Source organism: Rhinolophus sinicus, chromosome 3 (genome assembly GCF_057876585.1).
Source record: "Rhinolophus sinicus isolate RSI-liver-muscle chromosome 3, RSI-T2T, whole genome shotgun sequence".
NCBI lineage: Eukaryota > Metazoa > Chordata > Mammalia > Chiroptera > Rhinolophidae > Rhinolophus > Rhinolophus sinicus.
In genome coordinates this window covers 166201332-166226099 of record NC_142503.1, presented here as the reverse complement: position 1 = coordinate 166226099, position 24768 = coordinate 166201332, and the positions used below count along the sequence as shown (strand labels likewise).

At 35.1% G+C, this 24768-nt stretch overlaps 1 protein-coding gene across 8 annotated transcripts in view; it reads right to left on the bottom strand.

Annotated features, from left to right (window-relative positions):
• The window catches only part of KIAA0586 (KIAA0586 ortholog), a 99279-nt gene extending 74597 nt beyond the window's left edge, over positions 1-24682 (bottom strand). For 3 of the 8 annotated variants that reach the window (XM_088797350.1, XM_088797353.1, XM_088797355.1), the window contains exons 1-9: positions 24539-24682; positions 23800-24093; positions 22803-22873; positions 19781-19849; positions 18736-18806; positions 6287-6461; positions 5279-5500; positions 2877-3030; positions 744-911 (exon numbers count right to left, since the gene is read on the bottom strand). In XM_088797350.1, the coding sequence (XP_088653476.1) occupies positions 744-911; positions 2877-3030; positions 5279-5500; positions 6287-6461; positions 18736-18806; positions 19781-19849; positions 22803-22873; positions 23800-24058 (1189 nt within the window). In that variant the 5' untranslated portion in view covers positions 24059-24093; positions 24539-24682. Of the gene's footprint in view, positions 1-743; positions 912-2876; positions 3031-5278; positions 5501-6286; positions 6462-18735; positions 18807-19779; positions 19850-22802; positions 22874-23799; positions 24094-24538 lie in introns of all 8 variants that reach the window. The other 5 variants (XM_088797352.1, XM_088797354.1, XM_088797356.1 and 2 more) reach the window with 5 other exon arrangements.
• Between the last annotated feature and the right edge of the window lie 86 nt (positions 24683-24768).

The window sequence follows — 24768 nt, the reverse complement described above, 5'->3', positions numbered from 1 at the left end:
AGTTTATTTCCATCACTAGAAAAGAGCATTTGAAGAAGAAATATTTTCTACATATCAACTATTAGTTCAATCTATCCTTTAGCCTCATCTTTAATGAGACTATATTAACAACTTTTTTTTTTTTTTTTTGGTGAAGTTGGTTTTTTAAAGATTTTATTATTTTTTTAATTCCTTAAAACTCCTTAAATGTGTCCAAGACAAGATTTGAATGCATTTAAATGATTACAAAAATAAAAGCTTATACCTAACACGTCACTTTTACTAGGACTATATTTTACTAGAAGGACTATATTTAAGGGTCTTAATTATTTCCGGTCATTTATAAAAATTAATATATAAGTACTTTTTCCTACTGAATACAGTAATAAATGTTAAATTTCTCTGAGTTTTACTATTGAAATTCACACCTAAAAACAATATAAGGAAACATGCTACAAAATGATCAGCAAAGCATTATTTTTTATTTATTAAAAGAAATTTGTTCATTAAAGGTTTAAGTAATAAGATAGAAGATAATCAGAATGTAATTATAAATTCATATCTCTAATTCCTTCTATGAAGAATCTAAAGAAGCTTGATTTGCCCAGTAAGTATCACTTAAAGAAAAATATTAAAAATAGAGTTTCTACTTTAGTTACTACGAGGCACGTTAGAAAATTATAAATCATGAGTGTTGAAATCTGTTACTAATTTGATATAGGTCTAATAAAAGTAGTGGGTACTAATAATAATTGCTTTATTACCTGTATGACCTGACATCTCCATATTTTCCTTTTCTTCCCCAGGATTTTCCCTCTTTGATATTTTACCATCCTTTGAAATAGGTACAGGAGCAAACCTGCGAGGTGCTGGTGTCTCCAAAGGAGATGTCTGTTTATCAAAACCCCTATCTTCAATCTCTCTTGAAGGTGCTTTAAAAGAAAATAAAGGAAAAAAATTAACTTATTTTTTAAAAAATCTTTAAACTGCAAGATTCAGTCAAGATAGCAGAGTAAGTAAATGCTGTGCTTGCCTCTTCCCATGACCACATTAAAATTACAATTAAATTACAGAACAGTCAACCTGGAGAGCCAGCTAAAGACTAGCTGAACAGAAATCTGTTAACTAAGGATATAAAGAAGTCACACTGAGACTGTAAAAAAAAAAAAAAATGTTTATGGTAAACTGGTATACACACACCAAAGAGGAAAGAAGAGTATAATAACACTCCACATAGGCACCAAACAAAAGAAAAAGTATATTAGCAATTAGCTATCATGCATACTTTGACTCATTTCCTAAAACAAAAAAAAAAACAAGATACAGTTAAGCAAGCATAAATCAATGTGTGCTTCTTCAAATTTCAATTTGAAGACAGTAAACTCTATGCCTCTTGATTAAAAAAAAAACCTTTAAACTGTCGAGTGTTACTCTTCCCCATATTTTAAAAATAAAATCAAAATTATATCAGATATACAAATTATTAACAAGTATATAGAAATAAATTCATCCTCACTAAAAATCAAAATAAATACAGACTATAAACATTTTACACTTATAGCTAATAAGAAAAAAATCAATATGATACTATTCAGTGCTATTTAAGTTGTGGTGAAAATGGCACAGCCAGACACTGCTTATGGCAATAAAAACTGATAAGACAATCTGGCACTAATTATAGGAAGTCCTAACCACTCAACTGACTATCCTTTAGTGATTTTAATATTTTAAAGATAATTATGTAAAACATGGGAAATACTTTTGGTATGCTAGTTAAAAAGTAGTACGAAATTATATTTATGCTACAACTACAAGTACATAAAAATGATGTATGCCCAAGAAGAAACAGAAAAATGTAAAGTTTAATTTGTTGAATTTTTAATTTACTCATTTTTTTCTTTTATTTCTGTTACTGTCACTAAAATACACAAAGAAACCAATTCAGTATACAATCAATAAAACATACATCTTTTTCCTTTAAAATTTAAGTTTAAAAATACAAAATTATGGCAAGTAATTCTCCAGAACTGAATATGAACAAGTGTCCACTTCTACAGAAAACACATAGCAACGTCATACTGAAACCCAGTATGCTCAGACACTCTTACTCCAGAGCCAGGTGACCTTGCCCAATCAAATCATAACCTTTCTGTGCTTCATCTTCCTCCCTTCACAACTTAAAAACTGACTCATATTACTCCACAGTAGTTTTGTAAAGACCACTCATTTGTTGTAAAACATAAAGCACCTTACAAGTATAAGGTATCTTCAATATGTCTATAATACAATAGCCTAACAAATCAAATGTTGGGGATATTGTACTACATGGATCTGTCTGTATATCATTAAAGGGATAGCCCTTGAGTTTCATTAATTCATTATGCATATATCAATAATTTAGAAACACATTTATTCATTTATTTTAAATTCCAAATGTTTGATACAAATAAGCTATGTATGTATTCCTTTGTTATAAACAGAGATTTTTGTTTCAGAATTCTGTTAAGACAGACTTGCATTACTAAGTCTTTGAAATTACTTAGAAATACTTTATAATTACACTCAAGTGGTTTTTCTCCTAACACAATCAAGAAATATAGTAAATATTAAGTTTGTCAAACAACTGGAGAATTGATTACAAGCATTTTTGATAGCAGATAAGTAAAACTTTTCTAAATTTATAAGTGCTTCTGACAATTTATAATGGTTATTAATTAAAACCATAAAGTAAGACATGAGCCATAACTAGACTGAACGAGTTTCAAAATGACCCAAAAAGTACTTCACCTGAAAAAAGAACTAATTTTATAAAACAATCTTTTATATCCTAGTAATATACCACAAAGAAAATTCATAGTTGACCTTTTTTTTATTAATAGAGAACTACATATTTTTACCTTGCTTGGAAGCAAATGTGCTATGTGGAGATAGATTACTGCTGCCATGATGAGAATAGTCAGGTTTCACAGAACACTTTTCCACTGCTCTAGGAGGAGGCATAGTAACAGGCTGAAAACTACTAGTCTTGAGCGCAGCACTAATGAAATGAGTCTAGAAGATGTAAAATTATTCTATTAATTACAAATATCATTTGAAAAGAGTTAGGCGACAAAATACATTTGAAGTTTATTAGAGGACTTAAAAACAATTTATTAGATTTAATAAACAATGAAAATATGTACATTACATGCAATTATCCACTGTAGCAGTGATGTCACTAGAAGGATATAGCAGAACAAAGACCCGGATTAAGCCCGGCTCTGTGGTGTGATCTTGATCATTTATTTAACCATTGTAAACTCAGTTTCCTCCTTCCTACTTCAGAGATGGCTCAGGAGCTTAAACAAGCAGGAGATGGCCAGAAGCCAGGGGCCCTAGCGCTAGACCTTTACTTCAACCAGATAATTCAAAACCAAAAAATCTCATCTTTATGTCCTGGATGATTTTGTTTGAAGTAAGGGTTAAAACCCATTGCTACTAAGCACTCAAATAATAGCCATACTTAGTAGTAGCAATAATATATGCATTTACACACAAGTGGAAACTATTAATAACAACAGTTTTCAGCACTATTTATTAACATATCTGGAATGTATGCATATCTCACCTAATACAACTGATTTCAAAAGAGTTTTATGCCTAGGAAGGAAACACCTAAAAACATTCACAGTTTTATAGAATTCTTATAAATGTGTAAAGATCTCTCTACATAAAACAGATGGGACAGACTCAATAAATTTCATTTCATTATGTATTTATTGAACTACTAATATACCTACGTAGTATGTCACTGAAATCTCAACTTTCTCTGTAATTATAAACTTTATAAATAAGATGTCTGAATTTCCAAAGATCCCATTCTCCCAAAATCAGAAAGTCTATAAATTATGGGTTTATTAAATGAAGGATAAATGAATGGCAGACAGGAACACAGAATAAGCAGGACCCTCTCCTTAAGAAATCAATATGCATTTCAAATGTATTATCTCATTTTGTCCTGAACAAAAAAACATACTTTCTAGGTTAAGAAATCAAGGCTCAGAGTGCAGTTATCTGTAGACTGGGACTAGAACTCTGATAAGACTCTATCTAGCCTCTCACTAGGTAACAGGCTGCACACTCAATTTTAGTTATGCATGGAGTAGTTACTAAAACTTTACATTTCATGCCCATAATCATTCCAATAAAAATACTATCTTCATAAGGGGGGAGAGGGTGGTAAAAGAAGGAAAAGGGGGTCAAATACATGGTGATGGAAGGAGAACTGGCTCTGCGTGGTGAGCACACAATGCAATATACAGATGATGTATTATAGAATTGTATACTTGGAATCTATATAATTTTACTAACCAATGTCACCCCAATAAATCTAATTGAAAAATTAATTAAAATCCAAAAATAATCTTAACAGACATTTAAAACTATTACTAAAGGCTCTTGTCAGATTTTGTAGCCAAATAAAAAATTCTATGAAAAAAAAATACTATCTTCAACCACATGAAAGCTCAAGACAAACTATTAAGAAGCCTTGAAAATACAGCATATTAATGTTCACTTTGTGATAATATAGTCAGCTATAATAAATGTATTTTGTATATTCTTCTGAGTGTTATATTTTAATTTCATGTTTTAAAGTTGCACATTAATAAGAAAAAAAAGTATACTGAGTACCTGAGTGCTGGGAATTATCCCAGGAACTGGAAATTCCACAATAAATAAGAAACTATACTATCAACTTCTTGTGAGGGTAACGCTTCTTTTTATAAGAGCTCAGTGCCTCATATTCAAAAGGTACTAAAAAAGGTTCACTTATTTAAGTAATTACTTGAAGAAACAATATGTATACCAGATGGTTCTCATCCACAGTGTGCATCAGAACGATTAGAGAGCTTTTGATTCACAGACCCCACCACAGACCTGCTGTCTCAGAATCTCTGAGAGCTACAGCAGATGTTTTTATAAAGCTCTCCAAGTGATTCTGATGCACATTCCCAGGCTAAGAAACACTGATGTAAAAAAATAATTTCAATGTGATATAAGCACTTTTTAAATGGTATGATTAGAAATACCACAAAAGGAGAAGGCAACTATAAGCAGAGTTCTTACAGAACAAGTGACATCTGAACTAGAACATGCAGAGTTCTCCACAAAGAGGGGAAAGAATGATGAACAAGCAAATCATTATTTAGGAACGAAAACTGTTACAATCTAATGAGCCATTGCAATAATCAATGAATATTAGCTTGGGGATCCAAGTGACAAAAGACCATGGGACGTGTGCTGACTTTGTTAGAGATACCTGAATATCTATTTGTTGTTGCTGTAATTTTTCAAGATGTCTAATATGCTGCTCCATAAACACATTCATTTGCTTTTCATGATCATGACAGTGTAGTTTCTCGTGTTTATTCTGAATGCTTGTTTGCTGCTCTGTGACACGTTGTAACTGTTTATCAGTCTCCTGTAACTTATTGAGTAATTCCGTAACAGAATTGACTTTTGCTTCCAAATCACTTTGCACCTAAAACAATACAAATATCAAAAGATAGCAAAAACATGCTCAATTACTAGAAACATTATTTAAAGCAATTGGTATTGAGAAATGATCAAACCAGATTTCACCCTCTAAATCTTTTTATGCCTTTATTTTTAGAATACAGAAAGAAAAGGCACAACATTGCTATCCCTAAGTAGATCTTTTCTCTTATAAAAAAGTAAATTTGCCACATACAATTTTTATAATGCCAGAAATAAAATACTTAAATGGAAATTAAAAAGAAGGAAATAACAGAACAAAGTAGCTTCTGCTACTTCACTAATCTCAGGCTGTTAGGTCAGCAGTCCGGAGTTCTAGTCTTGGCTCTGCCACCTGTTTGTTAGCTCTGGGATCTGTTTCTCGGTATTCTCAGTCTGACCTGTTTTTCGGTTTCCCCATTTACAAACTGTGGGGGTTGGCACACATGATTTCTAAAGTCCATTCTAGCTCTAAAATAAGGATGACCGACTGTCCTGGATTGCCCAGGACTGAGGAGTTCCCAAGATGAGATGTTTTCAGTGCTAAACTGGGAAAAGTCCTGGGTTCTCCAGCGTTATCATAGCAATGAGGGTTAGGTAAGTATCACAACTCCTGGGAGGTAATACACAACCACAAACAGGAAAATTCTTTCAAATTGAGAGCAACTATACAACGTCTCTAGTCTATACAATGTCTCTAGCTGGACACAACCATTTACAGAATCAGCTCCTAACAAATATTTTCACATTTTACAAAGAAGTTAGGAATGAATATCAGGGGAGAAAAATATACTTTTATCAGTGGAGCTGCTGTTGCAATGGCGGCAGCAGTTGCTGCAGCCACAGTTGTAGCTGAATCAATAGCACTGGGTGAAGTTCTAGTCTCCAGAGTAACAGCGTCCTTTTCTGTGCTTGCATCCTCTAAAAGCTGTACCTTTACTTCCTTAAAAACAGGCATGCTTTGAGCTCTGTAAATAAAAAAAGGAGTAAAAATATATTCAGTAAGCTACGTTGAACCATTTCAAGAAATACCTGTGGTGGTAATCTGCTGTAAGTAGATTTTCCTGATTTTTTAAAAAAGTAAATCCCCTGGTTTTCCTTATCAGCATCTTATCAATCATGTGGTTAATGAAATCTAGGAAGGCTCAGGTGACTAAACGCTAAAGAAATAAGAAGATAATCGCTTGAAGGCAGTAATATTTCAGAAAATAAGACATATGTGAAAAAGACACGGGTACAACTGCAAAGATATGTAATCAAGTACAAATTTAAAACATGCAGAAAAGGCTCTAAGAATTCAAGTACCAAGCTTTACTCTCAAAAGAAGATAACCCAAGAGGGATTGTTAAACTGCTGAAAACAAATTTTTTTGAATTGCAGCTCATTTAGATTTAATTAACAAATATCACAAAGTATGTTAAAACAGGCATAAAACGCACTATAAAGAGCTTGAATTAAAAATGAGCTTAGCAAATAGATACATATTGGCAATAAAGTATTTTAACTAAATACTAAAAATAAAAGACTGTCAATTTTACTCTGCATTTGGCCTAAAGAAGACAACAAAATAAACCACTGACAAAACTAAAGAGTCCCTGGGGAAAGAGTCTAAGTAAAACAGGCAGGAATGCACTCCATCCCCTGGTGCTGGGTTTCCACTCTTGATTTTTTTTAAAATAGTTTTTTCATTTTTCAATTGCAGTTGACATACAGCATTATAGAAGTTTCAGGAGTACAACATAGTGATCACACATTTTTTTTTTAATGGAAGGCCCTGCCTCTCCATGACCTGTCTTGGATGCACCTATGGCAAAACCAGCAGCCAAGATGTAGCAAGTTTCCTGGGGTGTAAGTCAGACCATTTCTAGGGTTCATTTGGATGGTGTCTCAGTCTGTTCGGGCTGCTATAACACAGTACCATAGAATGGGTGCTTTATAAACAACAGAAATTTATTTCTTAAAGTTCTGGAAGCTGGGAAGTCCAAGATCAAGGTACAAGGCAATTCAGTGTTTGGTGAAGGCCCGCTTCCTGGTTCATGGTCACTGCCTTTTTGCTGTGTCCTCACATGGTAGAAGGCACAAGGGAGTGCTCTGGGGTCCCTTTTATAAGGGCACTAATCCCATCCATGGGGGCTCCACCCTCATGACCTAATCACCTCCCAAAGGCCCCACCTCTGAATCCTATCATATTGGGGGATTGGGTTTCAACATAAGAATTACTGGGGACACACACGTTTAGTCCACAGCCATTGGTGAGCTGGAGGGACACCAGGTCTTAGTAATGGCCTCCCTGTTCTGGGGTCATGATCACCAAGTCCTTGATCATGGCTCTTAGGAAGTGATTCTGGCCCTGGGGGCTCTGGGCCTGATACTGATTGAGCCAGAGCTGAAAATACTCCGGGTCCTCTGAACCATGATGCATGGGGGCTGGGCTCCCTTACTGCCTACCTGATGTGCAACAGCTACTATGAAGCAGGTAAGGCAAGATTATTCTTGACAAGTAATTTTCTGTGTCCGGGTGAGGTTTGACCAAGCTAGGTAGCGGAATCGGACCTCTGGCAAGATTTGGCACATGGAACTTCTGGAAAGGCAGACCAGTTGAAAGGCAAGACTCCCCACCCAGTGTGGCCAGGCCAGGACATGACTTGGTCAGCTCCTTAGGACAGTCATGGAGATATCTACCCAACTGAGATGTTTGTGATGTATAAACATCTTTGGTGAAGTATTAGTATTTCACTTTACCGCCATGTGGATCTTCTTGGGTTATTAGCTCATGTTAGAGCTTCTCAAAATGCCAGTACGTTGTGTGGTCCTTGCCCACTGCGTTAGTTTGCTGGGGCTACCATAATAAAGTACCATAGACTGGTTTAAACAACAGAAATATATTGTCTCATATTTCTGGAGGCTGGAAGTTCAAAATCAAGGTGTTGGTGTGGTTGCTTTCTGGTGAGACTTCTCTCCTTGGCTTGTAAATGGTTCGCTTCTCTCTGTGTCCTCACATGGTTTTCCCTCTGTGTGTTTGTGTCCTAATCTCTTTTTATAAGGACAACAGTCATATTGGATTAGGGCCCACCCTAATGACCTCATTTCTACCTTAATCACGTCTTTTTTTTTTTCTTGTCTTAAAAAAGTTTTTAAATTTTTCAATTATAATTGACATTTAATATTACTTTATATTAGCTTCAGGTGTACAGGATAGTGGTTAGACATTTATATAATTTATGAAGTAAACCCCCCAATAAGTTTAGTACACATCTAACACCATACATAATTATTACAATTTTACTGACTATATTCTCTGTGCTGCACTTTACGTCCCCGTGGCTATTATGTAACTACTAATTTCTACTTTTTGTTTTTCTTTCTTTCTTTTATTTTTTTTAGTTTCAGGTGTACAAAACAATGAAATACACATTTACACCCCTCAGAAATGATAACCCCCTCCCTCCAATCTACTACCCCTGACATCATATATAGCTGTTACAATTCCATTGACTGTATTCCCTATGCCGTACTCCACATCCTGTGACTATACATATATTGAATTATAGTTGACATTCAGTAGTATTCAGCTTCAGCTTCAGGTGTACACTGCAGTGGTCAGGCATCTACACCGTCCATGAAGTGATCTCCCTAATAAGACAAGTGCCCATCTGGATAGATACTTAAGAGTGGAATTGCTGGGTCATAAGGTAGTTCCATTTCTAGTTTTTTTGAGATACCTCCATACTGATTTCCATAGTTGCTGCATCAATCTGCAATCCTACCAGCAGTGCATGAGGGGTTCCCTTTTTTTTCCTTCATATCCTTGCCAGCCCTTGTCGTTTGTTGATTTATTGATGATAGCTATTCTGACAGGAATGAGGTGGTATCTCATTGTGGTTTTTGTTTGCATTTCTCTGATGATTAGTGACGTTGAGTATCTTTTCATATGTCTGTTGGCCATTTGTATGTCCTCTTTAGAGAAATGTCTCTTTATGTCCTCTGCTCATTTTTTAATTGGGTTGTTTTTTGGTGTTGAGTTGGATGAGTTTATAAATTTTGGATATTAACCCCTCATCAGATGTATCATTGACAAATATCTTCTCCCATTCAGTAGGGTGCCTTTTTGTTTCATTGATGGTTTCCTTTACTGTGAAAAAACTTTTTAGTTTGATGCAATCCCATGTTTATTTTTTCTCTTACTTTCCTTGCCCGAGGGTACATTTATATAACTTACAAGTGATCACCCGATAAATCTAATACCCACCGAACTCCATACATAATTATTACAATATTATTCACCATATTCCCTATGCTATACTTTACATCTCCATGATGACTTTGTAATTACCAATTTGTACTTCTTAATCCCTTTCCCTTTTTCACCCACCCCCAAACCACTCTCCCATCTGGCAACCATCAGAATGTTCTCTTACTGATGAGTTTGTTTCGTTTACTTTGTTCATTAGATGGCATTTGTCTTTCTCTGTCTGACTTACTACACTCAGCACAATACCCTCTAGATCCATCCATGTTGTTGCAGATGGTAAGATTTCATTCTTTTTTATGGCTGAGCAATATTCCATTGTACATATGTACCACCTCTTCTTTATCTACTCATCCATTGACGGATACACAGGCTGCCTCCACATCTTGGCCACTGTAACCAATGCTCCCATGAAATATGGAGGCACACAACCCTTCCAAGTAGTGTTTTGGGTTTCTTCAGATAAATACCCTGAAGTGGGATTACTGGGTCCTTCTTTGTCTCTTGTTATAGCCTTTGTTTTAAAGTCTATTTTGTCTGGTATAAGTATTGCTACCTCCCTCAGCTTGTTTGTTTCCATTTTCATGAAATCTCTTTTTCCATTTCTTTACTTTTAGTCTGTGTGTGTCTTTTGATCTGAAGTGAGTATCTTGTAGGCAGCATATGTAAGGGTCTTGTTTTCTTATCTATTCAGTTATCCTATGTCTTTTGATTGGAATATTTAATTCATTTACATTTAAAGTAATTATTGATAAATATGTAGTTATTGCCATTTTATTATTCATATTTTTTATCTTTTTTCCCCTCTTCTTCTTAAAGAAACCCCTCTAACAATTTTTATAATACTGTTTGGTGTTTGCCAGCAGCCACCATATATGAGTCTCCATCAGCCTGGCTGATACTGTTCACCCTGCCCTGGTGATTCCCTGAGACTCCGCTACACTCAACTTGTGGACCTACGCAAGCTGCTTCCAGTGGTTTTCCACACAAATGGGCTGTCTTGGCTCATCCTGTGTACCTTCCTAAATTCTCTCAAAAGTTCACAAAACCCAAACAAGTAGCATCTGGCCTCGGCATGCCCCATACCTCTTTCTGAGCAGCCCCAAACCTGGCACTAAGTGGCAGCTGGCTGTGGTTCACAGCTTGGTTTCTCGAGGTACCGCCAAGCCCAAAGCAGGTGGAAGCCATCTGCGGATTGCTCTGTGGCTCATGCCAGGTGGCCCCACGCAGGGCACAGTCTGCTGCTGAACTTGGCCTATGGCAGGGCCCCTCCCCAGGAGGCCCCAGTGCCAGCACATCTGTGGCAGGCTTTACACTGAACCTGAGCACCACCTAGCCAACTCTGATGATGGCACACCCAAAGGGCAGACTGGACAGGCACCAGACCCCTGCTAAAGCGAATCCTGTTCCTTAGGGTCAGTCCCTGCATAACAGCTCTTCCACTGTAGTCACGGTCAATCCTCACAACCAGTCAGCCTGGGGGTGAATCCCTCCCATTGATGTGCAAACAGCAACCAAGGTTCAACTACAAAAGGAGGGCACACACAACCCACACAAGGAAAACACCTGCAGCACCCACCTCAGGTGACCAGGGAGACTGTGCCACTGGGCCCCACAACACACCTACCACATAAGGCCACTCTACTAAGACCGGGAAACATAGCAGCCCTACGTAATACACAGAAACAAACACGGGGAGGCAACCAAAATGGAGAGACAGAAAAACGTGTCCCAAATAAAAGAACAGAACAAAGCTCCAGAAAAAGAACTAAACGAAATGGAGACAAGCAATCTACCAGACTCAGAGTTCAAAAAACTGGTTATAAGAATGTTCAATGATCTCAGTGAGAACTTCAACAAAGAGATAAGAAACATAAAAGTGGAGCTAGGAAACATAAAGAACCAGTAAGAAATTAGGAACACAATAAATGAAATAAACAACAGAAGGAATCAACAGTAGATTAGATGAAGCAGAGAACTGAATCAGCAGTTTAGAAGATAAAGTAGCAGAAAATACCCAATCAGAACAGCAAAAAGAAAAAAGAATCCAAAAAAAATGAGTTTAAGGGGCCTTCGGGACAACATCAAGCATACCAACATTTACATCATAGGGGTACCAGAGGGAGAGGAGAGAGAGCAAGGAATTGAAAACCTATTTGAAGAAATAATGACAGAAAATTTCCCTAACCTGGAGAAGGAAACAGACATACAAGCTCAGGAAGTGGAGAACCCCAAACAAGATGAACCCAAACAGGCCCAAACCAAGACACACCAAATTAAAATGCCAAAGGTTAAAGACAAAGGGAGTCTTATAAGCAGCAAGAGAAAAGCAGTTAGTTACTCCAAGGAGCTCCCATGAGACTGTCAGCTGATTTCTCAACAGAAACATTGCAGGCAGGAAGGGAGTGGCACAAAATATTCAGAGTGATGAAAATCAAGGACCTATAACCAAGGGTACTTTACCCAGCAAAGCTATAATTTAGAATAGAACAAATAAAGAGCTTCCCAGACAAGAAAAAGCTAACAGAGTTCATAAACCCCTGCCCCCTGATTTTTAAAGAATGTACAGAGAAGTTCTTAACACTTACTCCTCTTTGATATTTCTTCATTTCCACTAACAGCATCGTTTTTGTCTCTGAGCATTTTTCTCTTTCTCAAAATTTTGAAGTTATTTTGACTTCTCCATCCTCCACTCAGCTTCTCATACTCAACAGTCATCAAGTCTTGCCAATTATTTCATCACAATTGCAGGAATAGTGTCATAGAATTATAGAAGCAGGGAGGCCCAATAGGCTATCTATCCTAATTTCCTAATTTTACACATGAAGAAACTGAGGTCCATAGAGGTAATGGGACTTACTTGCTCAAAGTCACAGAACTAGGAAGCAGGAGAGTTAGGCTCCAATCCCCAGAGATCTTCCCAGGACACCTAGCTTTCATTCTCAGAATAGCATTTCTCCCTGATTACTTCTCCCTCTCCTGTAAAACACTTCATCACCTCTTGCCAACTATTTTCATTGTTCTAGTTTTTACTTGATTAAAAACTTTCCACACATATTTCTCCCACACATATTTAGATTCAAAAATCTAAAATTGCTTCTTATAGACAACTGAATGTACTAATTTCTTCTGTTTGGCCTTCCACACACTCCATCCTCTAGCCCTGCCTTAGCTTCCTATATATACTTCCTGATACTTCACAAAACAGCTCTCCAGAGTTACGCTCCTCACTGGCTATACCACACCACTGCCACAGCTGACTCCATGCCTTTTCTCACTGTTCTCTCAAGCTTCTTCTACCCACTTACTATATCTTTCCTCTTTTTTAAGATCCAACATGAACCTTACCTTTTTCAGTAAGCCTGTCCTTATAACACTTCCTCATGATCTCTCCCTTCATTAACACTTTCGCACAAAATTGATGCTTGACAATCAGTCATGCTATTGTTTAAATGTCTGTACAGTTTAATAATATACTGAATGCAGTTCTGTTTCCTATGAGTTCTAATCTACTCCTCCATATACGTACACATTAGTTCCTCAACTAAATTCTAAGTAACTTGGGATGGGGACAGCAGTGGGGCTTGGGGGGGTGGAGGAGGTTGGGAGGGGGACTTCTCTTACACCAAACAGCAACTAACAAAAAGCTAAACACATAGCAGGTGCTCAGTATACATATACTTACCTGCCTGAGTGGTGTACTAACAAATATAATTCAGACATTCCCTATCTTTCAGTATTCCTGTACGAAGTCTGAATGAGTTACCCTTTAAGATCTCTCATTTTACATTAATTGGCTAATTGACCAACAAGAGAAATATTATAAAGCTAGACATCAACTACTTTATAGGCTTTTAAATTTTATTTTTCCCAGCTATCAAATTAACTAAGTGCTCAATGTAGAAAATGTAAAAAGCTTCTAAGTGTAAATAACTAGAAAATGCACATAGCTCTCCCATTCAGAAGAAATTACTTCTATTAAAATATAGCTAACATACAATATTATATTAGTTTCAGGTGTACACTATAGTTATTCAACATTTATATACCTAAAGAAGTGATCACCATAAGTCTAGCAACCATCTGATACTGTATATAATGCTTTCACAATATTATTGACTATATTTCGTATTCTGTACATTACATCCCCATGATTTATTTGTTTTATACCTGGAAATTCGGACCTCTTATTCCCCTTCATCTTTTCCCCTCATTTTTAAATTTTTCAATTGCTGTTGACATTCAATATTATTTTAGATTAATTTCAGGTGTACAGCACAGTGGTTAGACATTTATATAATTTAAGAAGTGATCCTCTACACTAGTCTTTTACTTAGAACGTTTTTCTTTAGTCTAAATCCTCTGAATCTGGCAACTATCCCAATACTATGCTGAAACTGCTCTCACCAAAGCCACTAATGATTCCTTTTGCTCAATTCAGTGGGCACTTTTCAGTCCTTATTTTTCTTTACTTCTAAGCAGCATATCAGACTTAGAACCTCATTTCCCTTGGCTTTGTTAACACCATACCCCCCTACAACTCTGGACAAACTTTCTGAGTAGCAGTTAGTAGCTACCTTGCTCTCTGAATATTTCTTAAAGGTCTGGTTTTCTCAGTCCTACCCTATGCCATCTTTCTTTTCACTCTCACACTCTCACTGAGTCACTTCAACCATTTCCAGAGCTTAGACTACCATCCACATACAGACGACTTCTGCATCTGGATTTCTAGCTTAGGTCCCTTTTGTAAACTTGACCTTTATATTCAATTTTCTACTGACTTTTATATTCAATTTTCTACTGACCTTTACATTCAATTTTCTAATGGACATTTTTCACCTGAATGTCTCATAAGCAACTCAAATCCATGTCTACATCTGAAATGAAATTTGTTCCTCCAAGGATTCCCTTTCTCAATGAATACTACTGACCATGCATACATTTATACAAGCCAAAAAGCTGGGATTCATCAGTTCCTTTCAATATCATCCAACTCTGTCTACTCCTTTCCAACCCACCATGATTCCCACCCTCATTCCACCACTCCTCAATGTATTCAGGACTAATCTCACCCATCTCTCAAAGAGATCCCTGAAAAATATGAAGCCAAGTGGTCTCCTGTACTACAGTCCATTTCCAATCTAGTCTTTGATATTGCTACCTGAGTGAACCTTTTAAGAAATATATATCATACTTTAAAACTTTTAAATGATTTGCCATTTCTCTTAAAGTCCAAACTCCTTTTGAGGAGTTCATAATCTGGCCCCTTGCTTACCTGTCCAGTCACATTCACTCCTAGTTCTATACATTCTGGCCAGACTTTTCATTCCTAAAAGGCTCCAGTCTATTATTACCTTTTATCATTATAACTTGAGAGCATATTATAATATCAAATAGGGCAAATTTGCCATCATTCCATTTCTGTTTTTGCAATATTAGCTATTCTCAACTGTGTGTATTCTATATGTATGTATTCTTAAACATACATATATATATATATATATATATATATATATATATATATATATATATATATATACACACATACATGTATGTAGATGAAATTTGGTAAAGTGATTCTAAAATTAACCTGGAAGCACATATAGTTGAGAATACCAAATTTCATCTACCATTTTCAAAAAAAAATTCAATTGACACGGACTACAGAGAAATGTATTTCTTGAGACATAATTAGTCTGTCTTTTAACCCAAGATAAGAATCATTTTTCTGACTCAATTATTATTCCCTATATTGCAATTACCTTTACAGAGGCCCTTTCAGTTTTCTTTTCTTTTTTTTTTAAATTCTGTTCATTCATCCTGAGGGAGCAGGGGAGATAGCTACTGTCCACAGATGAGAAAGGAAGTGTTCATAGTTACCTCTCGCTGTCCACTTGTTTATGAACAACTTCGCCCTCTCAGATCTGCGAGTTGTGAGAGGTCTGAGAGATTTCAGTTCGGAGAGTTCTGACTTGAAGGCAAATTGATCAAGTCCCTGCTGTGCTTGCAAGCAGCCACTTCTATTGGAAGACAGCTGGATGAAAGTGGTAATCACTTTCTGTACAACTGAGTCAGATGTAATCTGCAATTTTTAGTTCAAGTACAGAATTGGAGACTGAACCACCCCTCATGCCCTTACGTTCCTCTTTGTTATATATTTACAAACCCCAGGATACAAACTCTTCTCCTAACCCCCATATCACACATTGGAAATTGTAGGCTAAAAAAACGCAAAGAGGAAAAAACATGATGAGGCCAAACAACCAGCTGTGAAACTGACTGGCTCAGATCACACATTTGTGGTTTAGAGACAGTATTTATTTTTGTTAGTCCTGCATTTCCCAGAGCGTAACATGTATACTCTGGATAACTAGGTAGAAAAAGAATAAACTTTTTATTTTAATAGTTGTGTATTTATTTTAATTACGTTATTAGAAATACTAATTTTTCCATTTACAAAATATAAAAATTTCCTTTCTGAATAAGGAGAGAGTTCAAAAATAAGTAAAAATTCTTCCTGTTTCTAAAGGATCCTCCACTCTGCTCTGGTTCAGGAGTAGAATATATTTAGCCTAAGACTATGTATCTCATTTTGTCCCAACTAATGATAAAAATAATAAAAATTGCCTCCAAGTAGTAGATGTATTCTTTCATGTTTATCATGGTGCTGTTGCCAAGGTTGGTTTTGTATTTCATTGGTATTTCAGATAAAGTTTGGAGCGAACACTTAGGTGGAGTAGCAGCCATGGTCTCCTTTCATTCCATCCAGATATTAAGCTTGCCCCTTTATCAAATCTTGACCGGGAAAAACTCTCAGACATTACCCTTAGTAATATTTCTACAAATATATCTCCTCAAGCAAGGGAAACAAAAAAAATAAATAAACAAATGGGACTATATCAAACTAAAAAGTTTTTTCACAGCAAAGGAAACCATCAACAAAAAAGACGTCCTATTGAATGGGAGAAGATATTTGCCAATGTTACATCTGATAGGGGTTAATATACAAAATTTATTAAAAAATTCATACAACTCAACACCAAAAAAAAATCCAATTAAAAGATGGGCAGAGGACATGAATATACATTTCTCCAAAGAGGATGTACAGATGGCCAATAGACATATAAAAAGATGCTCAATGTCACTAATCATAAGAGAAATGCAAATAAAAACCACAATGAGATACTTCCTCACACTTGTCAGAATGGCTAGCATCAATAAATCAACAATGTTGGTGAGGATGTGGAGAAAAGGGAACCCTGGTACACTGTTGGTAGGACTGCAAATTTGTAAAGCCACTATGAAAAACAATAGGAAGGTTCCTCAAAAAATTAAAAACAGAATTATCTTATGACCCAGCAATTCCACTCCTGGGTATTTATCCAAAGAAATCGAAAACACTCATTCAAAAATATACATGCACCCCTATGTTTACTGCAGCGCTATTCACAATAGCCAAGATGTGGAAACATTGAAATGTCCATCAATCGATGATTGGATAAAGATATTGTGGTACATTTATACAATGAAGTATTACTCTGCCATAAAAAGAATAAAGTCTTACCATTTGGACCTAGAGAACATTATGCTATTTGAAATAAGTCAGACCGAGAAAAACAAATACCATATGATCTCACTTATATGTGGAGTCTAAAGAACAGAATAAATGAGCAAACAAAACAGAAGTAGACTCATAGGTACAGAGAAAAAAAACGGTTGCTTAGATGGGAGGGAGGTTGAAAGATGAGGAAAGGTGAAGGGATTAGAAAGTACCAATTGGGAGTCACAAAATAGTCACAGGGATATGAAATACAGTATGGGGAATATAATCAATAATGTTGTAAAGACTATGTAGGGTGTCAGACGGGTACTGGACTTATTGAGGGGATCACTTTTTAGATTATATTAAGTGCCTAACCACCATTCTGTACACCTGAAAGTAATATAAAATAATATTGAATGTCAACTATAATTAAAATATACATATACATAGTGTCAAGGGGATGTAACGTACAGCATAGGGAAGACAGTCGATGGTATTGTAACAGCTATGTACAATGTCAGAGTAGTAGACTTGGGGGGGTATCACTTTGTGAGGGGTGTAAATGTCTAATCCTTATGTTGTTCTGTACACGTGAAACTAAAAAAAAAAGAAATAAAAAAAAAATGGTTCACATGCAATAAAAATCTTGACCAGGAAAAGCCTAAATATTCTTTGATGGTAAATAATAGGTATTACTGTGTTTCCCCGAAAATAAGACGTAGCCGGACAATGAGCTCTAATGTGTCTTCTGGAGCAAAAATTAATATAAGACCCGGTCTTATTTTACTATAATATAAGACCAAGTATAATATAATATAATATAATATAATATAATATAATATAACATAACATAACATAACACATATAAATATAACACAACATAACACAATATAATACCGGGCCTTATATTAATTTTTGCTCCAAAAGACGCATTAGAGCTGATTGTTTGGCTAGGTCTTATTTTTGGGGAAATGGGGTATGTATTTGGAACTACCTGACCACTGCTACAAGTAGTATAGTGACATGATTAAGAGTTCAGGCTCTAAAGGCAGACTGCCTGTGTTTGAATTCCAGCCCAGTGACTACTTGTTAAATGACATAGGGAAAAATCAATCTTTCTGTGACTCAGTTTCCTCATCTATAAAATGGGAATTCTGTAAAATTGGGATGATAATGGAATCTATCTCATTGGATTTTGTAAGTATTAAATGAGTTAATGCACATAAAGTGATTAGAACAGTACCTCTTCTATAATAACTGTTAACAGCTATTGAATACTTTGTATGTGCCCAGTACCATGAAAAATGCTTTATACGTATTATCACAAATATATATTTCACACATTGAAGAGAAAATTTTTCCTATGTCTAAAGTATAAATGAAACTGATTTTAGAGAACCACACAGAAACACAAGAAATGATCCACCGATTTTCTGTAAGTGAAACTTACTTTTGCTTTAAAACTGCTTTTAGAGCATCTTTCTGTCCCATGGTGTATTGAGAAATAAAGATGTCATCTGCCGCAAAATCAAGACACAAAAATATACGTCAGATTCCTAAAAATTTATTAAATTTTAATAAGCTACTAAAAAAACCCTCTTTTAACTAAGAGAATATTTAAGAATTCAGCAATAGCGTTTCTCAATTTAAAAAAGGCAACGGGGGGGAAAAAGAAAGAAAGGCAAGGAATAAGTTAAGTGACTAAATAACAACAGACATAACCCAAGAACCTAGGGGGAAAATTGTATCAAAAAAACTTGGGGCCAAATTGGAAACATTTGGTTAAACTCTGAAGAAAAAACTGCTTAGAACAAAATAAAACCAACTGCTTAAAAAAAAGCCATTAAATAAAATTTTCAAAGCACAGTTTTAATCTATTATCTTAACAAAGACAATCCAAAACTTGAATTTAGAATTTATAAATAGGTTTCGAATACCAAACCTATGCAATAGGTTGGTAGTAATAAAATCACCTTTACCATTGCAAATCTTTCTCTGGATTTTAGAGAATCTATTAATAGCTTAGTTTAGAAGAAAAAACTAACTAAAAATAAAATAAAAAAACTATGAGTGTCTAAAAATCAATGAATGTCTAAAAAATCTAAAACTCTATCCTTATGAAGGAAATTCTGACACATATTAAAACACAGATGAGCCCTGAAGACATACTGACTGAAATAAGTCAATCACAAAAGGTCAAATATTGTCTGATTCCATTTGTAAGAGGTATAGTAAAATTTAGAGAGACAGAAAGTAGAATGGTAGTTGCCAGGGGCTTGAGGGAGGTGGGAATGGGGAGTTAGAGTTAATGAGCAGTCCAGAGATTCAGTTAAGGAAGATGAAAAAGTTCAGGAGGTAGATGGTGATGATGAATGCACAACAATGCAAATGTACTTATTACCACAAAACTGTACACTTGAAAGTGGTAAAAATGATAAATTTTATATTATGTGTATTTTACCACAATAAAAAAAAATCAAATTTATCCTTTTACCTTTTTGTCTGTTGCTCTCTTCTGTTTTATCCAAAGGCAACCCTTGCATTACAACATCTTTAGAAAAATCCTTCAGGATATGAAAGGAAGAAATGAAAGGTTAAATAAACTTTATGATTTATCACTTATCAAGTAGCATTTACTAGCTATGCGACTACTGTATTCTGGGAGGCAGGACTGTGTGCTTTGTATATTTAATGCCCAGCACCACCACAACACTTATGTACCTGGAAGCTACTCAAGGATTTGTTGAATGAATGAGTAGTGAGCTGTCAGACAAGTGAGTGAATGTGTCAATGAACAAGTAAGCAACTGCAGCCCTGAAATTCAGACTCAAATCTCAATTTGCCACTTCTAGCAGAACAAGTTATGCTGCATCTCAGTTGCCACAGGTCAACGTGAAAATTCAATTCACAGTGAGTCCCAAGGAGTACATAAAGATGGCCAATGCATGGCACAACATCACAAACTAACCACAGCATTCTTTGTCGCTGGGTCATATTGATCTCAGAAGGCTTCTCTATATAGGTGACACCTACTGACAAATAGCTTTCTGTTCACATTTGTTAACTCTAGCCTTCATCTCTAAGATTCTATTCAGTGTTAAGATACCATGAGTTTTTAAGTACTAGATTCTTTCAACATTGCTATTCACCTGCCTTAGATGCACCTTTTCTTTTTTTCGGCTACATCAGAAAAGGGAAAAGCATAAAAAGAAACTGATCCAGGCTATCGGCTGATAACATGTGTTAACTTTCTAAATACAGCCAGTGAGACTAATAATACAGTAAAATGCATCTGGAAAATTAACACGATGAACTCCTACAATTCAGTAAGAAAAAGCACAGCATATAATATGTAATTCATAAAAGAATAAATGTAAATAACTATGATGTGAAAAAATTCTTCTTTACTACTAATAAGAGAAATAAAAAATAAAACAATGAGATGCCATTTTTACATGTCAAATGGCAAAGATTTCTTGTTTACTTTTAATGGTCCATATTGGTAAAGCTAGGGGGAAATAATTCCGTTTACTACCTTGCTGGAGAGAATATATATATAAACATTTAACACATAGCTCTTTATTACATGTCAGGTACTTACATATGATAAAAATGAAGCAAAAAGAGGTTAACTTGCCTAATGTCAAACAACTAGTAAAGAATCAAACCCAGTGGGGAGAACACATATTGGTACAATCTTTCTGGAGGCAATTCACAAACATTTCAAAAAGTGTGCATATCCTTTGATCTAATAATTTTATATCTAGAGATTAATTGTAAGGAAATGACCCAGGATATTCACCAGAATGTTTATTACCTGGTTGTTTATATTATCAAAAACTGGAGGGAAAAAAACCTTTTCAAATGACAGAAATACGAACAAATAAACTATGGTATATATATATATATATATATATATATATATATATATGCATATATATATGCGTATATATTGGGTATATATATATATATACACACACACACACACACACATATATATATATATACACATACATATATATATATATATATATATATATATATATATATATATATACCTTGAAATTCTATGACCCCATTAAAAGTATTTAGAAAAAAAATGACATGGATAAATATCCTTAATAATACTTAGTATCCTTAACACTACTTAGTTATATGTGTGTGTATATATATATATATATATATATAATATACACACACATACATATATATATAATTTCATAACATACACACATAGAAAAAGAACTCAAAATGTTAACAGTTGGTGATTTTAAGTTCTAGAATTTTTTTTCTTTTTGTATTTTCTACAATAAAATGTTTTTAAGTTTTTATTTTCTTTCTACACATGTGTAAGGAGTAGCCCCAAATAGAAAAAGGGACATCTTATCTTCTGATAGTAGGGAAAAATATGTATGAACAGGAGTTGATATAAATGTGAGCATGTCAGGAACAAACACCTTTAGTTTTCTCATTGAAATAGTAAGTCCACAGCATAATTTCAGCACTCATTTATGAAACAAAAACATGATGTATAGAGATGGCAGTTTGTGTTCATGGCAAAATGATAATGAACTAAGTTTGCTTTGCAGGCATATTTTACATTAGACAAAACTGCACAAAACAAGGTGAGCCCATATTAAATGTAATGGAATCCTGCCTGACTGTCTTCACAACAAATGTCACCCATTTATCTTCAATTATATGTTAATAGTGCATCTGTAGGTCTGAGAAATTATTTAGATAATGGAATTTGAATAGCATTAATCATTAAATAAGGCGTGCAAAAAAAGAAACAAAAAACACCAGCCCAAAGGTTAGGCATTTACTCAGGGACCAAATATGGCCCATAATTATACATTTTTACTGTGAGTTTTTGACCAAGTTGACCATAGTTTCAAATTCATTTAGTTTACCAGCTTCAATTTTCAAAATGTTACATTGTGAAAGTATCTTCTTTATAGACTTGTCAAACTGACAATACATAGGTAAACATTATGATTAGTGGTCAAAGTCTAATTAGATTGCATGACCAAAACATTGTATTTATCACCAAATAATTTCAGCATTATAAATAAAAAGGTTAAGATGAGAATGTCCTGTTTTCGTTTCTTAAAGACGCCTCAAAAAAAACCCATAAAAGACCTCATAATAGTTTGTATTATGTATAATCACACATCACTTTTTTTTTAAGTATGTTGCTATTATTCCTTTAACTTACATAATTCTCTGCTTTAGAATACCTTTTTCTTAGATAATAGCAGAGCTTTTTTTTTTCAGTTACAGTATTTCTTTCAGTGGACATTATCTTAACTAATGGATATTTATTATTCTATAGAAAGCTTTTTCGTTAATGTCTCAAACATTATTCGAGTCATAATTGTATGCCAAACATTTCTCCTGGTAAGGGAAATTTAAATAAAAACAACACCTGTTGCTAATCAAATGTAATTTAAGATAACACTGTTTGATAATACTGAAAATTTTAACATGATCATAATTAAGAATACTTTTGCTTACACTTTCTGACACGGTGGGATTTTCTAATGGATGCTGGTGATAATTTCTAACAGAAGTTAAGTCTGATGAACCTAAGAAAACAAAGAAATCAATTTTAGTGATTTTCAAATCAGAACCTTACATTTAGAAACTGTACAGGCATGGTTCAACAACTATAAACTATATATTAATGCAAGACCTAAATTGGAAGCCACTTTTCATGCAAAAACTTAAGAAAATGAAAGGTTTTACAACTGATATTTTGGAAAATATGGGTCAGTACTGACAATCAAGTGACATAAGTATAAAATGTTTTAAAATATATCATTAAACTGTTGCATTTGGACAAACCAGGGTTGAATCATTTGCCACGAATAAAATATGTACATGATATAAAAGCATGATTTAACAGCAGGCCTAATGATATGCTGTACCCAAAATCAGGAACACTATAAAAGCATTTTTTGTTTTTGTACATATATTCATTAATTTGATCCCTACAATTAGCAGTGTATTGGGTAAAGCATATGTTATCTTCATTGTCACTGAGCTCCAAACAGGTTAAGTGAACCGGAAGGTGGACAGCATCAAATGACACATGTTGTGCTTTTCTACTATGCCAAACGGGATAGCACAATCCAAACAGAAGGTAGAGCATTTGGTAAAAAGCCCTAGTAGTGAAAAATAAGCTCATCATTAAAGTTGTGTGTCCATCACACATGTGAACAGGAACAGTGTACAAAAACCACACAAAGAAAAAACACAACAGGAAATGTTCAAGTTTCATTCATTCCTTCCATTCAATACTATTCGACGTAGAATGTGCCTGGCCATTTTCCCAGGGAAAATGGTCAGTTAGTTTCCAAACACCTGTACTAACTAGAAATATCTTACGTTTGTGAATTTAAACATTAAAAATCCTCTAAATTATGAAACACACACACAAAAAGAAATGAAAACAAAGACTAAAGATGTACAGAAATGAAAACTGGTTGAAAAACTATTTGGAATCACATACCATGCAGCGTTCCATTCAAGCTAGTCCCCGTTCTAACAGGAAGACGTTTATTTGCAGGCAACGCTGGAGGAACACAGGACAACTCATTTTTCAGCAAAGCGAAGTTATCTCCCTGATTTGGAGAAACTACCTCACGAAGCCTCTTCGCTGGTATTTTAAGTGTTTTTTTCTTTTCCGGGATAAACTCAGAGCCTTTCATATTATTTATAACAAAACTAGTCCCACCGTTCTGGATAGAAAAACTTTCTTCTGGGTCCATAAAACTTCAGAACAAAATTTTCACCGCTTTGAGGACTGGGGAGGGGGTGGGGTCAGAAGAAGTGGGGGGAGTATGATAAAGAAAACGTGAATTTCAAGTGATTTTGAAATATGCAGTCATCAACTTTTAAATAAAACATTGTCTAAACAGACTATGCACAAAGCTAGAAATTTCAATTTTGGTATGTAATCCAGCATAGAGACTAGAACACTATTTTCACCCATTTTTCGCACTCAGTCTATTAATGCACCATGTCAATGAATCTGAAAATGGGGATGAGAAGAGTGGCCGCAGGAGCAATAATAACCATAACAGTGCATCCCCCAACCCGAGAGTGGGCAGTGCAAAACCAAACAGAAATGGAGGCGGAGTTAAGATTTGTTGAGAAGAGAGGGTCAAGCAGGTAAAACCGAAATGCTATTTTTTTAAAAATCAGCCACATAAGAAGCTTAATAGCTTTGCTCAGACAAACAATCTTACACAACCCTCCAGATGCAACCACGGGACACCTAAATTCACCCCGCCGCGTCTCCAGAACGCCCGGCAACCGCGCAGCCACGGGTCTGACAACAGCTTCAGTTGCTCGCGGGTTAACACCCACTTCCCTTTAAGCCCGCCCTTGATACACAACACGCATGCGCGCCAAAGAAAATTGTCTCAAACACCCAACCAAAAAGTTGAATGCTTTCTGGTGCTCTTCCATCCCTTTC